The 15,674-nt window shown below is 40.5% G+C and overlaps 1 protein-coding gene across 3 annotated transcripts in view; it reads left to right on the forward strand.

The window, feature by feature from the left end:
* Positions 1-5,028: 5,028 nt before the first annotated feature.
* LOC121384093 overlaps positions 5,029-15,674 on the forward strand; it is a 48,126-nt gene continuing 37,480 nt past the window's right edge. Inside the window, exon 1 of one of the 3 annotated variants that reach the window (XM_041514322.1) lies at positions 5,029-5,416. In XM_041514322.1, coding sequence (XP_041370256.1) covers positions 5,044-5,416 — 373 coding nt within the window. In that variant the 5' untranslated portion in view covers positions 5,029-5,043. Of the gene's footprint in view, positions 5,417-9,689; positions 9,833-15,674 lie in introns of those variants that run through there. The other 2 variants (XM_041514323.1, XM_041514324.1) reach the window with 2 other exon arrangements.

The raw sequence follows: 15,674 nt of genomic DNA on the forward strand, positions 1-15,674 counted from the left end.
CTGTTACTGTTACTGCTGTTGTTACTGTTACTGTTACTGCTGTTGTTACTGTTACTGCAGTTGTTACTGTAACTGCTGCTGTTAATGTTACTGCTGTTGTTACTGTAACTGCTGCTGTTACTGTTACTGCTGCTGTTGTTACTGTTACTGCTGCTGTTACTGTTACTGTTACTGCTGTTGTTACTGTAACTGCTGTTGTTACTGTTACTGTTACTGCTGTTGTTATTGTTACTGATGCTGTTACTTTTACTGTTACTGCTTTTGTTACTGTTACTGCTGTTACTGCTGCTGTTACTGTCACTGCTGTTGTTACTGTTACTGCTGTTGTTACTGTTACTGCTGTTGTTACTGCTGCTGTTATTGTTACTGCTGTTGTTGTTGTTGTTACTGCTGCTGATACTGGTACTACTGTTGTTACTGCTGCTGTTACTGCTGTTGTTACTGTTACTGCTGTTGTTACTGTTACTGCTGCTGTTACTGTTACTGCTGTTACTGCTGCTGTTATTGTTACTGCTGTTGTTGTTGTTGTTACTGCTGCTGATACTGGTACTACTGTTGTTACTGCTGCTGTTACTGCTGCTGTTACTGTTACTGCTGTTGTTACTGTTACTGCTGTTGTTACTGTTACTGCTGTTGTTACTGTTACTGCTGTTACTGCTGCTGTTATTGTTACTGCTGTTGTTGTTGTTGTTACTGCTGCTGATACTGGTACTACTGTTGTTACTGTTACTGCTGTTGTTACTGTTACTGCTGCTGTTACTGTTACTGCTGTTACTGCTGCTGTTATTGTTACTGCTGTTGTTGTTGTTGTTACTGCTGCTGATATTGGTACTACTGTTGTTACTGCTGCTGTTACTGCTGTGTTGTTACTGTTACTGCTGTTACTGCTGCTGTTACTGTTACTACTGGTGTTGTTGTTGTTACTGCTGCTGATGCTGGTACTACTGTTGTTACTGCTGCTGTTACTGCTGCTGTTACTGTTACTGCTGCTGTTACTGTTACTGCTGTTGTTGTTGTTACTGCTGCTGATACTGTTACTGTTGTTGTTGTTGTTACTGCTGCTGATACTGGTACTACTGTTGTTACTGCTGCTGTTACTGCTGTTGTTATTGTTACTGCTGCTGATACTGTTACTGCCGTTGTTACTGTTACTGCTGCTGTTGCTGTTACTGCTGCTGTTACTGTAACTGCTGCTGTTACTGTTACTGCTGTTGTTACTGTTACTGCTGTTGTTACTGTTACTGATGTTGTTACTGTAACTGCTGCTGTTACTGCTGCTGTTACTGTAACTGCTGCTGTTACTGTTACTGCTGTTGTTACTGTTACTGCTGTTGTTACTGTAACTGCTGCTGTTACTGTAACTGTTACTGCTGTTACTTTTACTGTTACTCCTGTTGTTACTGTTACTGCTGTTGTTACTGTAACTGCTGCTGTTACTGTTACTGTTACTGCTGTTGTTACTGTTACTGCTGTTGTTACTGTAACTGCTGCTGTTACTGTTACTGCTGTTGTTACTGTTACTGCTGCTGTTACTGTTACTGTTACTGCTGTTGTTACTGTTACTGCTGTTGTTACTGTTACTGCTGTTGCTACTGTTACTGCTGTTGTTCCTGTTACTGCTGTTGTTACTGTAACTGTTACTGCTGCTGCTGCTGTTGTTGTTGTTGTTGTTACTGCTGCTTATACTGGTACTACTGTTGTTACTGCTGTTGTTATTTTTACTGTTACTGCTGTTGTTACTGTTACTGCTGTTGTTACTGTTACTGCTGCTGTTACTATTACTGTTACTGCTGTTGTTATTGTTACTGCTGTTGATGTTGTTGTTACTTCTGCTGATACTAGTACTACTGTTGTTACTGCTGCTGTTACTGCTGTTGTTATTGTTACTGCTGCTGTTACTTTTTCTGTTACTGCTGTTACTGCTGTTGTTACTGTTACTGCTGCTGTTACTATTACTGTTACTGTTGTTGTTATTGTTACTGCTGCTGTTACTTTTACTGTTACTGCTGTTGTTACTGTTACTGCTGCTGTTACTGTTACTGCTGGTGTTGTTGTTGTTGTTACTGCTGCTGATACTGATACTACTGTTGTTACTGCTGCTGCTACTGCTATTGTTATTGTTACTGCTGCTGTTACTTTTACTGTTACTGCTGTTGTTACTGTTACTGCTGCTGTTGCTGTTACTGCTGCTGATACTGGTACTACTGTTGTTACTGCTGCTGTTACTGCTGTTGTTACTGTTACTGCAGCTGTTACTATTACTGTTACTGCTGTTGTTACTGTTACTGCTGCTGTTACTTTTACTGTTACTGCTGTTGTTACTGTTACTGCTGCTGTTGCTGTTACTGCTGCTGATACTGGTACTACTGTTGTTACTGCTGCTGTTACTGCTGTTGTTACTGTTACTGCTGCTGTTACTGTTACTGTTACTGCTGTTGTTACTGTTACTGTTAGTGCTGTTGTTACTGTTACTGCAGTTGTTACTGTAACTGCTGCTGTTAATGTCACTGCTGTTGTTACTGTAACTGCTGCTGTTACTGTTACTGCTGCTGTTGTTACTGTTACTGCTGCTGTTACTGTTACTGTTACTGCTGTTGTTACTGTAACTGCTGTTGTTACTGTTACTGGTACTGCTGTTGTTATTGTTACTGCTGCTGTTACTTTTACTGTTACTGCTGTTGTTACTGTTACTGCTGTTACTGCTGCTGTTACTGTTACTGCTGTTGTTGTTGTTGTTACTGCTGCTGATACTGGTACTACTGTTGGTACTGCTGCTTTTACTGCTGTTGTTACTGTTACTGCTGCTGTTACTGCTGTTGTTACTGTTACTGCTGTTGTTACTGTTACTGTTACTGCTGTTGTTATTGTTACTGCTGTTACTGCTGCTGTTACTGTTACTGCTGTTGTTGTTGTTGTTGTTGTTGTTGTTACTGCGTCTGATACTGGTACTACTGTTGTTACTGCTGCTGTTACTGCTGTTGTTATTGTTACTGCTGCTGTTAATGTTACTGCTGTTGTTACTGTTACTGCTGTTGTTACTGTTACTGCTGCTGTTACTGCTGTTGTTACTGTTACTGCTGTTGTTACTGTTACTGATGTTGTTATTGTAACTGCTGCTGTTACTGTTACTGCTGCTGTTACTGTATCTGCTGCTGTTACTGTTACTGCTGTTGTTACTGTTACTGCTGTTGTTACTGTTACTGCTGTTGTTACTGTAACTGCTGCTGTTACTGTTACTGTTACTGCTGTTGTTACTGTTACTGATGTTGTTATTGTAACTGCTGCTGTTACTGTTACTGCTGCTGTTACTGTAACTGCTGCTGTTACTGTTACTGCTGTTGTTACTGTTACTGCTGTTGTTACTGTTACTGCTGCTGTTACTGTTACTATTACTGCTGTTGTTACTGTTACTGGTGCTGTTACTGTTACTGTTACTGCTGTTGTTACTGTTACTGCTGCTGTTACTGTTACTGCTGTTGTTATTGTAACTGCTGCTGTTACTGTTACTGCTGTTACTGTTACTGGTGCTGTTACTGTTACTGCTGTTGGTACTGTTACGTCTGTTACTGTTGCTGCTTTTGTTACTGTTACTGCTGTTGTTACTGTTACTGCTGTTGTTACTGTAACTGCTGTTATTACTGTAACTGCTGCTGTTACTTTTACTGTTACTGCTGCTGTTACTGTTACTGCTGTTTCTGCTGTTGTTACTGTTACTGCTGCTGGTTCTGTTACTGCTGTTGTTACTGTAACTGCTGGTTTTACTGCTACTGCTACTGCTGTTGTTACTGTTACTGGTGTTGTTACTGTTACTGCTGCTGTTACTTTTACTGTTACTGCTGTTGTTACTGTTGCTGTTAGTGTTACTGTTGCTGTTAGTGTTGCTGCTGTTGTTACTGTTACTGCTGTTGTTACTTTTACTGCTGCTGTTACTGTTACTGCTGTTGTTACTGTTACTGCTGCTGTTACTTTTACTGTTACTGCTGTTGTTATTGTTACTGTTACTGTAACTGCTGCTGTTACTGCTACTGTTACTGCTGTTGTTACTGTTACTGGTGTTGTTACTGTTACTGCTGCTGTTACTTTTACTGTTACTGCTGTTGTTACTATTACTGTTACTGTTACTGCTGTTGTTACTGTTGCTGTTAGTGTTACTGCTGTTGTTACTGTTACTGCTGTTGTTATTGTTACTGCTGTTGTTACTGTTACTGCTGCTGTTACTATTACTGTTACTGCTGTTGTTACTGTTACTGTTGCTGCTGCTGTTACTATTACTGTTACTGCTGTTGCTACTGTTACTGTTACTGCTGCTGTTACTTTTACTGTTACTGCTGTTGTTACTGTTACTGCTGCTGTTACTATTACTGCTTCTGCGACTGCTGCTTTTGCTATTACTACTATTAATTTAATACTGCTGCTGCTGCTAATGTTGCTACTACTACTACTAATTGTACTACTACTACTGTTGCTGCTGCTACTACTAATTGTACTACTACTACTACTGTTGCTGCTGCTACTACTACCACTACTACTACTACTACTACTACTACTACTACTACTACTACTACTACTACTACTACTACTACTACTACTACTATTCCTACTCCTACTGGTACTACCAGTATTACTGTTATGTCAACTACTACTACTGCTGCTACTGCTACTACCACCACCACCACCACTACTACTACTACTGCTGCTGCTGCTGCTACTACTATTACTATTATTGATGTTGTTGATGATGATGATGATGATGATGATAGTGTAGATAATATGATGATAATATTATGATGATGATGATGATATGTTGATGATGATGGTCATTGTGATGGTGGCAGTGATAATATGATAATGACAACGACGACGACGATGATGATGACAAAAAAAAAAAAATCAACAGCAATAATTTATTATGGACCGTTTAGGATAAAGTTTCCACAATAAAATTCCAATTAAATCATCAGTACTCGTACTAATTGTTAAAATTGACATTTAAGGGACATTGCCATATAATTGGTTAAACAAACACCATCCCGTAATTATGCAATGGCCGGAAACTGTAAAATTTGGATGAATTTAAACGAAAGCGTAAACTTGGAACCTCGTAGTTACATCTACAGCTTCAGCAGCAACAACATGGCCTGGGCGTGTTTTAGCGTGATTCTTGTAACACTGGCTCTGACGTCGGGAGTGGTGTTTGAAGAAGGTAGATATACGTTTGAAGACAATACCATCAACAACAATGATTTATGCATGGTTAACACAGAAGTACAGATAAAAATGGCCACCCACCTCATCACACTCACAAAATCTCTCGAACAAATGGATGTGAAGATGATGAGCCTGGAAGATAAGTTTGACGCCATATTGAAAGTCATATCAGCCGAAAAGTGTGAAACAACTACGAAACCTACGAAGGGTAATTATACATATCAGTTCAAGCTAGCTTAATGAGCGAGTAAATCTCCATTTTATGAAACAGGCATGTGATTTTTCATCTTTATATATATATATATATATATATATATATATCGTTAAAAGTGTATGTTTATCTCTACATGACAGGCTTGTTTCGTGAGAGAGTTGAATTGCTCTCACTCATCAGATGTAGATTTAATTACACCGTCAACAGAAAGCTGATGACGTAATGGACTCTGTGACGTCGAGGTTACGTCACTATGCAGGTCTATAGGTGATGTGTGGTATGCGCACAGAAGGTATTTGCGTCTGTGTCGACATGCTGATACGAGTTCATTCTTGGAGTTTAGTGTGCTGGTTTCAAGTTTATACATTATAAACAGTTTTTCCTTCAGGCAGAGGTTACATCTTTTGCTCGCTGGAGAGTATGGCTTTGCTTTGGATAAAATTTTCCACTTAATGGTGTATGGGGTGAATCTATCCTTCAGTGTCCAAATGTACTGACTTAGCGCTGTTGCGTTCTTCAGTGTTGCGTTTTGAAAACTGCTCGTGTGCGCGGTATATCTCGTCTTAATGTGTTCTCGGTCAAACCAACGTATGTTTCTTGCTTGTTGTCATCGAGTGTATTAGCGGTAGCTTGATATATTACTCCTTTCTGCAAGCATTTACCCTCAAGTGGACATTCAGCTCTTCGTCTACAGTTGCATTCTCTGGAGGGAACGGCGTCTTTGTCTCTGTGTTGTTGAAGTAGAGTTTTGTTATGCGCTGAAATTATTTTCCCAACATTAGGCATGCAGCTATAGCTAATTTTAACGGTGTTTCGATTTATAATTTTGTGGAGAGGGTTGCTTTTGGGAAAGCACTCATCGAGTAATCTGAGGAACTGGTGACCTACGTTGGTTTTCACGTTGGAGCTATATGGTGGGTTGTACCAGGTGATGTTCCTATTGCGGTTGTTTCTGCGTCTGCTGTTTTCTGCTGTTGGGGTGTATTTGAGGTTATAGTTATATCCGCTCTTGAGTAAGGCTTCCTTATATGGGCGTTTCGCTTCTTCACAGATGCACTCATTCGAAGATATATCAGAAAGTCTTTTATTTATTGTTTTTGGTATACTGCGGATGCTCGCCAGAGGCTCGCATAATACAATTTTTATTCCTAATATATGATATTGACGATACCGAAAAACACTCTGGTAATAATACATCTCTCTCTCTCTCTCTCTCTCTCTCTCTCTCTCTCTCTCTCTCTCTCTCTCTCTCTCTCTCTCTCTCTATATATATATATATATACGTGTATATGTATATATACATGTATAATTTTAATATATATATAGTGTACCCTCGATTTATTGCCCCCCCACCCCCCCGATTTAACGCCAACCTCACATACCGCCAACTTTCTTTAAAGTACCGTTTTCATTCATGTTTATTTCCCTCGATATAACGCCACCCTCGCCATCCGCCATCCGCTATCCGCCAACGACGTTTTTTAACCGAACTCCATTTAGCCATTATAATTCCCTCGATTTTGCCGCCAATGGTCTGGTCACAAAGTTGATTATAGTGACATAATTACTAGCGATCTGTTGATTGGCGAAATCCTAACACCGTTGTACACTGGCAGTACACACTGAATCTATTTTTGTTTATTGTGTAACAATTAACGGATGTAAGTGCTAGAATTGTTTAGGCAGGCTCGGTGTTTGTGTCCAATCAACGCTCGGTATAGAAAGAACAGCCGCTATAGTGATCACGTGACAGAGGGGTGTATTAGATTCATTATTTCAATCGCGGATTGTTCTGTCGGGTCTTTGGAGTGCTCATTCGATGTTTTGTTTAAGATGAAGCAGGACCTGTGTTCATGCTCTCTGGAGTTACCCCCCCCACCTGGGGGGACTCATAACAACGTATGGAGTGTTGTTGGAATACCGCGTCGCGTACACCGGGTCACGGGCGACCGTGACCTTGGTGTACGGCGACCCGGTTCCAACCAGGAAGAGGAGGACAAGGAAGAAGAGGAGAAACCCGCCAGGAACGGTTCAGGGGGGCCAACCCCGGTGGCTAAACCACCGGCAGCGGCTCCTTCTGCTTCGCCGTTACCTGCAGTTTCGACCAAGAAGAAGGAAGAGAAGCCAGTCTCGACCGGCCCAGCTGCTACTTCGGAGGCGGCCCGAGTCCACGAGTCTACTAAAACTAGAACTCCGACTCGACTTAACACTTCGCCATGTCATACTCTGGATAGCATTGATGTGTCACCAATTTTACCGGTGTCACCAAAGGCTATCCCGGACCGCCAAGGAGCTGTTGGAAAGCGCAAGGCAGAAGTGGCGACAGCGGTCACAAAGATCAGAACACCGCCAAAACAACCTCCGCCACCACCTGAAGGTGCAGAGTCCGGCGAATCCATGGACTCCTGGACTCTGCACGGGAAACTTGATCGCCGCTATTCCAGGTGCGTGGTAATTGACGTGCCGGACACCAAACGTCTCTTGGCAGCGCCTCGATGTCGGAACTTCGAGGACATCCCGAACGCTGAAGGCGAATACGAGATGCACCCAGTGACCTTCAAGGATGGGCGGTCAGCTGTGAGTATTACCCACCATCTGGACAACCGCTACAGCCAGGCTCTACTGTTCGCAGAAATGGACAACATTTCGATACATCGCCTGATGAAGAAGGTGTTCAGCAAACAGTATCCTGTGATCACTAGACTGCTAGCAAAGCCAGATATACACCAGCTGATCCCCCATCTGGACACGAGGGTGTGGCTCTCCTCCCCCTAGTCAACCTTTTCCTCCGTGAGTACCAACCTCTTTTTTGGGCTAGTTAGACTTTAAATGTTTTCGATCGAGTTCAAAAAATTTATGTTTATTTTTTTATAAGTAGTCTAACGCATTTTATTTCGGCGCCCGTTCAATTGCTCAAAATCACCTTAAAAACGTTTTGGCTGAGCAGTCTTAACTATTTTGGGTTAAATTTTAGATGTTTTTGGATGCAGTCACTCTTTGTAGACTTAGGTATTTGTCAGGCTTCACCGAGGAATCGAAATTCAGCCAATCAGAGCACGGCTCCCACTCGGTGTTACTTCAAGTTTGCGAAGTGTCTGCTATTTGGTCCACGCTCGCGTTGACTTTACTAAATGGCTTTTTTCCAAATTCCGCCCACCTCAAACTTACCCCCCCCCCCCTCCCCCCTGCTCCGGAGTTAGTCACTGGCGAAGTCAGAGGCTAAATCCGTGGTGGGCGTGCCTGAACCTTCGTGGATAGGGGCACGTTAATAGAGTTTCCCAGTTCCCAATTCCCCAGTTTGGAGTGCTGGCAGCAACGACTCAAGTTTAATTAATAAACAAACTTTAGGTAAGTTTTATTATGCTCAAGCATATTTCGACTATGGCTTCATTTTAAGTTGCTATTTAGCTTTGGCATAAATACGACGACACCGGTAACGCATTTTATTACAGCAGAATGCATTCCAGTTATGCAGCCTATCCAACAACACGTTGTCGAGTGCGCTGTGCGATTACCCCCCCCCCCCCCCTCCCCACCTGGGGGGATTAATTGCCACATACGGAAGCTTGCTAGAGTATCGAGTCACGTACACCGGGTCACGGGCAACCGCGACCTTGGTGTACGGTGATAGAGTCCCGAAGAAAGGAAGGTGGAGGAAGAGGAGACGTGCGCCAGCGGCGGCGCAGGGGGAGTCAAAACCGGCGGCTAAACAGCCGGCAGCGACTCCGTCTGCTGGACCGCCCAACGCCGACCCCCCGAAGAAGACTGGAATAGAAGAGGCACCAGCCCCGGACATCCCGTCTTCTACGATGGAACTTGGACCAACTCCACAGGCCTTGACTTCAGCGCCTCCGGTTGTGCCGCCGATTATACAGGCGACACCCGTTGAGGCGCAGGCCCGGAAGGTGTCTGTGGTAAAGAGGAAGGCGACCACTCCCCCGAGTGCCATACCAGCCAAGCCAAGTCGCCCCTCTCAACCGCCGAAGCCAGACGAACAACCAGTGGAGCCGTGGTCACTGCAGGCCAGCCGGCTCCCACAGCGTTTCCAACAACTGGTTAGAACCAACATCCAAGACGAACGCCATCTCATCAGCACGCCCAAGGCACTAGCATATCAATCTTTGCCAGACAATCCGGATGAGGGGGAATTCGCAGTACATCGACTCAAGATGCGGGAGGGACTCAACGCAGTTTGTGTCACCATCTGCCGGAGCGGAATATTCAGCCAAGGACTGCTACTATTGGAGATGGACAACCCGACAATACATCGCGTTCTGAAAACCGTCGCGGGGACGCATTACCGTACCATCACCAAGGCTTTAGCAGACTCCGACTACCGGCAGTTCCTCCCGCAGCTTGAGACCACCGGGTACATCGGATCCCCCTAGACGCCAACCTTTGCTATGACAGGTATCAACCTCCTTTTTGGGCTAGTTAGACTTTAAATGTTTTCGATCGAGTTCAAAATTCTTATTTCTTTTTGACCGCCCGATCTAATCTAGCGACCAAATTTCATGAGTAGAATTATTATTTTTAATTAGAGATGCGCATCAAAATTTTAAAGGCCCACTATTTAATTTTTGGATATAAATTTCAAAATTGACCCTATTTGTTAGGTTATCCCTGTCCCGAGTCAGACCCCCGATCCTATCGGATGCCGGACTCGGGATAGGCGTGTTCGAAACCCTAGTGGTATATGGACACTAAATGGCTTTTTTCCAAAACCTGCCCATTTCAAACTCAATCCCCCCCCCCCCCCCCCCCTCCCCGCTCCGGAGTTGGTCACTGGCGAAGTCAGAGGCTAAATCCGAAGTGGGCGTGCCTGAACCTCTGTGGATAGGGGCACGTTAAACCCAGTTTCCATTCCATTCCATTACAGCAGAATGGATTTAAAGCGAAAACGTATCGTATTAGACGCGGTTAAAAAAAGAGAAATTGTTCAGTTCTCAAAGATAAATTCAACTAAAAGTCAACAAGATATAGCCAATCACTTTTCAGCGTTGTGGGCCTATCCTGTAAAACGAAGGACAGTTGGCGATATTCTACTTCAAAAGGAAAAGGGGGAAGATAAAAATGTCAAACCGGCCCAAAAAAATATGAAATTGGCAAAACACACCGATTTGGAAGAAGCATTATTCTTATGGTTCAGCAATGCCCGTGCTCAAAATTTCCCTATTACAGATGAAATTCTGAGAGTTAAAGCCAGGTCCTTTGGTGATGAACTAAACATTTCCGACTTCGCGTATTATAAAAACAATAAGTTTGGTAGTAAACCCAACGCACCCTCACTATACCGCCAACTCGATATAACGCCAAAATTATTTTGGAACATTGGTTGGCGTTAAATCGAGGTTATATATATATATATATATAATTAAATTAAATTTCCGTTACATTCATTACAACATAACGTCATCCCATTGGTCCAGACACGGGAGTTTGTTCATTTCTCGATGATATTTTAAATGGGCATGTTGTCTTGTTGAGAGTTATTGTTTATGGACCAAATATAATTAAAAATAAGTATGACGTTTTTTTAGCGTTATTATTATCAAGTATGTTTCAAATTTAATTATAAGTAGTGTCTGTTATTTCATTTACGTTCATCTGTTGTTGTTTTTTTTGTTCATACCCCGATGGACGTAAAATAAATAACAGACAATGTGTGTGTGTGTGTGTGTGTGTGTGTGTGTGTATGTGTGTGTATGTATGTATGTATGCATGTATGTATGTATGTGTGTGTATGTGTATGTGTATGTGTGTATGTATGTATGTATCTATGTATGTATGTATGTATGTATGTATGTGTGTGTGTGTGTGTGTGTGTGTGTGTGTGTGTATGTGTATATGTATGTATGTTTGTATGTATGTGTGTGTATGTGTATGTATGTATGTATGTATGTGTGTATGTGTATGTGTCTGTGTATGTATGTATGCACGGGTGTGTGTGTGTATGTATGTATGTATATGTATGTGTGTGTGTGTGTGTGTGTCTGTGTGTGTATGTGTGTATGTATGTATGTATGTATGTGTGTGTGTGTGTGTGTCGTTTGATGGCGACAAAATGATCCGGCGGGTGTGACTATTTTGTCGACGGTGACAAAATGGGCCGTAAGAAAGCACCTTAATCAATAATTAAGACCGAGTACTGTCAAAGAAGTGTAAGGTCTTTTTAAACAGTTTCTCTTCATCTGCACTGCTAACCGCCTCTTTGTACTTACCCTATGCCGCACTATGCAATGACACAAGTAAAAGATAGATATACATAAAAGTTTCAAACTGTTACCATCAAATTTGTATTACAAATAATATTAATAAATGACAAAACAAATTAAAGGACGCATAAGTTAAGACTATAAAAAGTGTTCGGTGACGTGTTAACATTAAATATAGTGTTTTGGCGGTATTAAAAAGTAGGTTCTTATTAGACATTAAAAAACTAAATTTTTGAAAATTATTTAAAACCTCATATTCTCTGTTACCCCCCCCCCCCCCCCCCCTGCTAAACATGTTAAATTATAACGTAAGTCAGTGTACATTGAACACTCGATTAAAACATGGACTTCATCTTCAACACATTTATTAATGCACAAAGGGCAGATTCGTTGCTCAACAGGAAGGTTCTCATAACGCCCCGTTTCGATACGTATCAGGACAACCCCGCATCTAAATTTTGCAAAAGCACTCCTGTATTTATTTGATATGTTTACATTAACATAATGTTCTGTCATACACATTCTTAAACAGGCGATAAGTCCCTAATTTTCCAACATTGTTATCAATGCTATTAGTCCAAGAAACATTCAGTTGACTAGCATACATATCTTAAATATTGGTAACAAATGAAATAGGTATTGGATTATTTACATCAAACAAATGGTCTACATTTAGATCCTTGAGAAAAAGGTGTATAGAATAGAGTTTTTACAATGACGTGATTGCTTGTTTTTAGCCCAGATAAAAAAATCGTACCATTCAATCTGTCATGATTCATATTAACCAACATTCTCCACTGACCCAATACAGCTTTCCACTAAGACTCCATTAAATGAGTCCACCCCGTATCACCATTTACAGCCGCGTTAGGTGTACACTTTCCTACACCAGGACATATATGCAATTTGGAACTTCACTAACTACGCTATACTCCCTAGTTCCCCATACTGCAGCTTCTTAAGTAATGACTGGTAGAACTATTGCATTGTAAATCTTACTAAAGGCTTGGTATGGCATACAAATGAATGAATGTTTAACGACACCCCAGCACGAAAAATACATCGGCTATTGGGTGTCAAACTATGGTAATGCAAACAAATAAAGTGATGATCAACATCAATATAAAAATGCAAGATTTAAATAAAAACAGTGTTAAAGAACTGCAAAAATACAAATATCACAGATAGATACCGACTTTTACTCAAAATTTCAAATGTATCTCGAAAAACAACAACAACAAGGGGATTTGTGCTGTATTGGCCATTCTCAAAGAGAATGTTACACCCCTGCACCACGGTGAGGTTACAGCACGCGCAGGGGTGGTATGGCATACCACCCGTTTCCTTACATTTGGCTATGACAAGACCTAGGGCCCTACTGGCTGATAGTGCTACTGCTGCTAGTGTGATGCTGAAATCTAAGTGCATACCGTGTATATAGTCTCGGCGAATAAGGGCAGCCCATCTATAAGACTTTTTTTTTTTAATTTTATTAATTAACTAATTTATTTTATTATTATTATTTTTTTTAATTAATTTTTTTTTTTTTTTTTTTAGTATAAGACCACCACAACCCATCTAAACTTTCCCGTGTGTAGCACTGGATACATCTAGTTTATATATATATATATCAGAGATGGGGTAATCGTAATCAGTAATCAGTAATCGATTACATGTTTTCATGGAATCGCAATCGTAATCGATTACATTGTTTGAGAATGTCATGTAATCGCAATCGTTTTCGATTACATTGCTAATGTAATCGTAATCAGCGATTACTTTCATGATTACTCATAATTATTTACTGAACTTAGATGTGTTTAGCATCAACTCCAGTAACAGTGCCTGTAGTTAGAAGCAGTACTGGTCAGTCAGAAGAACTGATCTCCCATTGCCTGCTACTCTCATAGTAGAACTATTATTTGCCTTGAGAAACAGGGGATCATAACGTCTGGATTATCAAATGAATGTTACCCAGGGGATGAAGACACACATTCACATAATAGTATCTATCGTGTTTACGTTTACTATAAAACCACTTGAATGAATACAGTGTTCTAACTAGCAATATATAAAAGGGCGCTGCACCTTGCCCCAGTTTTGTGTCCTAATTCATTGCCGTAAAAAAAGGAATATATATATATATATATATATATATATATATATATATATATATATATATTTGTTTTCATAATAAAACACTTGCGTTCCTCTAAATGCATACACAGCGCTATCACGGGTCTGAATTCAACTAAGAAACGCTTGACAATATCTCGTTTTGTCACAGGTGTGAAAGTCCACCAATGGTACCGTGGCAAACTTTTTTTCTTTTGTTAGTGGTTACGACTGCAGACGGGCAGCCAGCCAGTCGTATCACGCTTGATTCCATGGGCAGTCATCCTCACCCTGTCGCAGACACAACCACAAATAACGAAACTAATTAAGCAAACACCCAGTTGAAAGTAGTCTATCACGATAAACCTTGTTTTTTTTCCCTTTAAAATAGCTTAAAATATTAATACGTCTGATAAAAATTCCCAAAAGCTGACACTGTTTTTTTTTTAGAGGAAACCCGCTGTCGTCACATAGGCTACTCTTTTACGACAGGCAGCAAGGGATCTTTTATTTGCGCTTCCCACGGGCAGGATAGCACAAACCATGGCCTTTGTTGAACCAGTTATGGATCACTGGTCGGTGCAAGTGGTTTACACCTACCCATTGAGCCTTGCGGAGCACTCACTCATGGTTTGGAGTCGGTATCTGGATTAAAAATCCCATGCCTCGACTGGGATCCGAACCCAGTACCTACCAGCCTGTAGACCGATGGCCTAACCACGACGCCACCGAGGCCGGTATATACCAAAATAAACACACCCAGACCAAGATACATGTACTTTTCACCGATACAATTGGATCCTTATAATATGGCACAAAGCAAGCATGACTGCAAATCGATTCATTAATAATAGTCCTTTTTAGAATGTCAACAATTAAATGCAATGAGCAACTTGTGCACAGATCAATTTAATTATTTATTTACCTGTTTGTTCTTTTCTTTCGTTCTTTATTTCGTCATTTATAGATTTAAAAAAAAATATTGATTTTAATTTGTGGACAGTATTAAATGGTATACGTTCTACAAACAATAAAAAACCCAAGTAATAGTGATCAGACAGTTTGCAATTACTAATTATGGTTTATTTCAATAATATAACAAAATATATGTTATGCATTGATACAATAATTGTACCTATGGCTATGGGTACCTTTTCGTCAATCCAAATTTAAGAATAATAAATCTGTGTTTGGAAACCGATTCCCTCCCTGCAGTATACATACGTTTATAAATGTTTGAAATAATTTAATAAATAATCCAAAATTATCCATTATGTCTTTCAATGAATGAAATCGGTATGGTTGTAAAATAAAGTGCATAACTTCATGGTGGTAACATCATTTCATTATTTGTGTAGATTTGTGGAAATATAATCATGATTGTAATCATGATTACTAGACAATGTATTCGCAATCGTAATCGATTACTTCCAATTATCTTGTAATCGTAATCGTAATCGTGACATTCTAAATTAATATTAATCGTAATCGATTACTTTTGTCAAGTAATCGCCCCATCTCTGATTATATATATATATATATATATATATATATATATATATATATACACATACATATACATACACACATATATATACATATATACATACATATATAAACTGACGATCAAAAGAAAGTATACCAATTATTTTTATGATAAATAAACACAATACACGTTCATGGAAGGTTAGATAGGTTCCAGTATTGTTCGTTATAATGCAATCAATGACGAATAGTCGCACATTGCTGCGTTTGGGCGATGCCGCACGTGCAAAATGAGTTTATTCATCAAATTTATACTGCACGAGAAGCTTAAAACTAGTTGTACATGCAAAACTATCACTACCCACATGTATTGGTATTTCCTCACAAGACCCTCACAGAATTTAGTTTTCTGGTTCCAACCGGATCATCTATAGTTT

The sequence above is a fragment of the Gigantopelta aegis genome, chromosome 10 (genome assembly GCF_016097555.1).
Source record: "Gigantopelta aegis isolate Gae_Host chromosome 10, Gae_host_genome, whole genome shotgun sequence".
Lineage (NCBI taxonomy): Eukaryota > Metazoa > Mollusca > Gastropoda > Neomphalida > Peltospiridae > Gigantopelta > Gigantopelta aegis.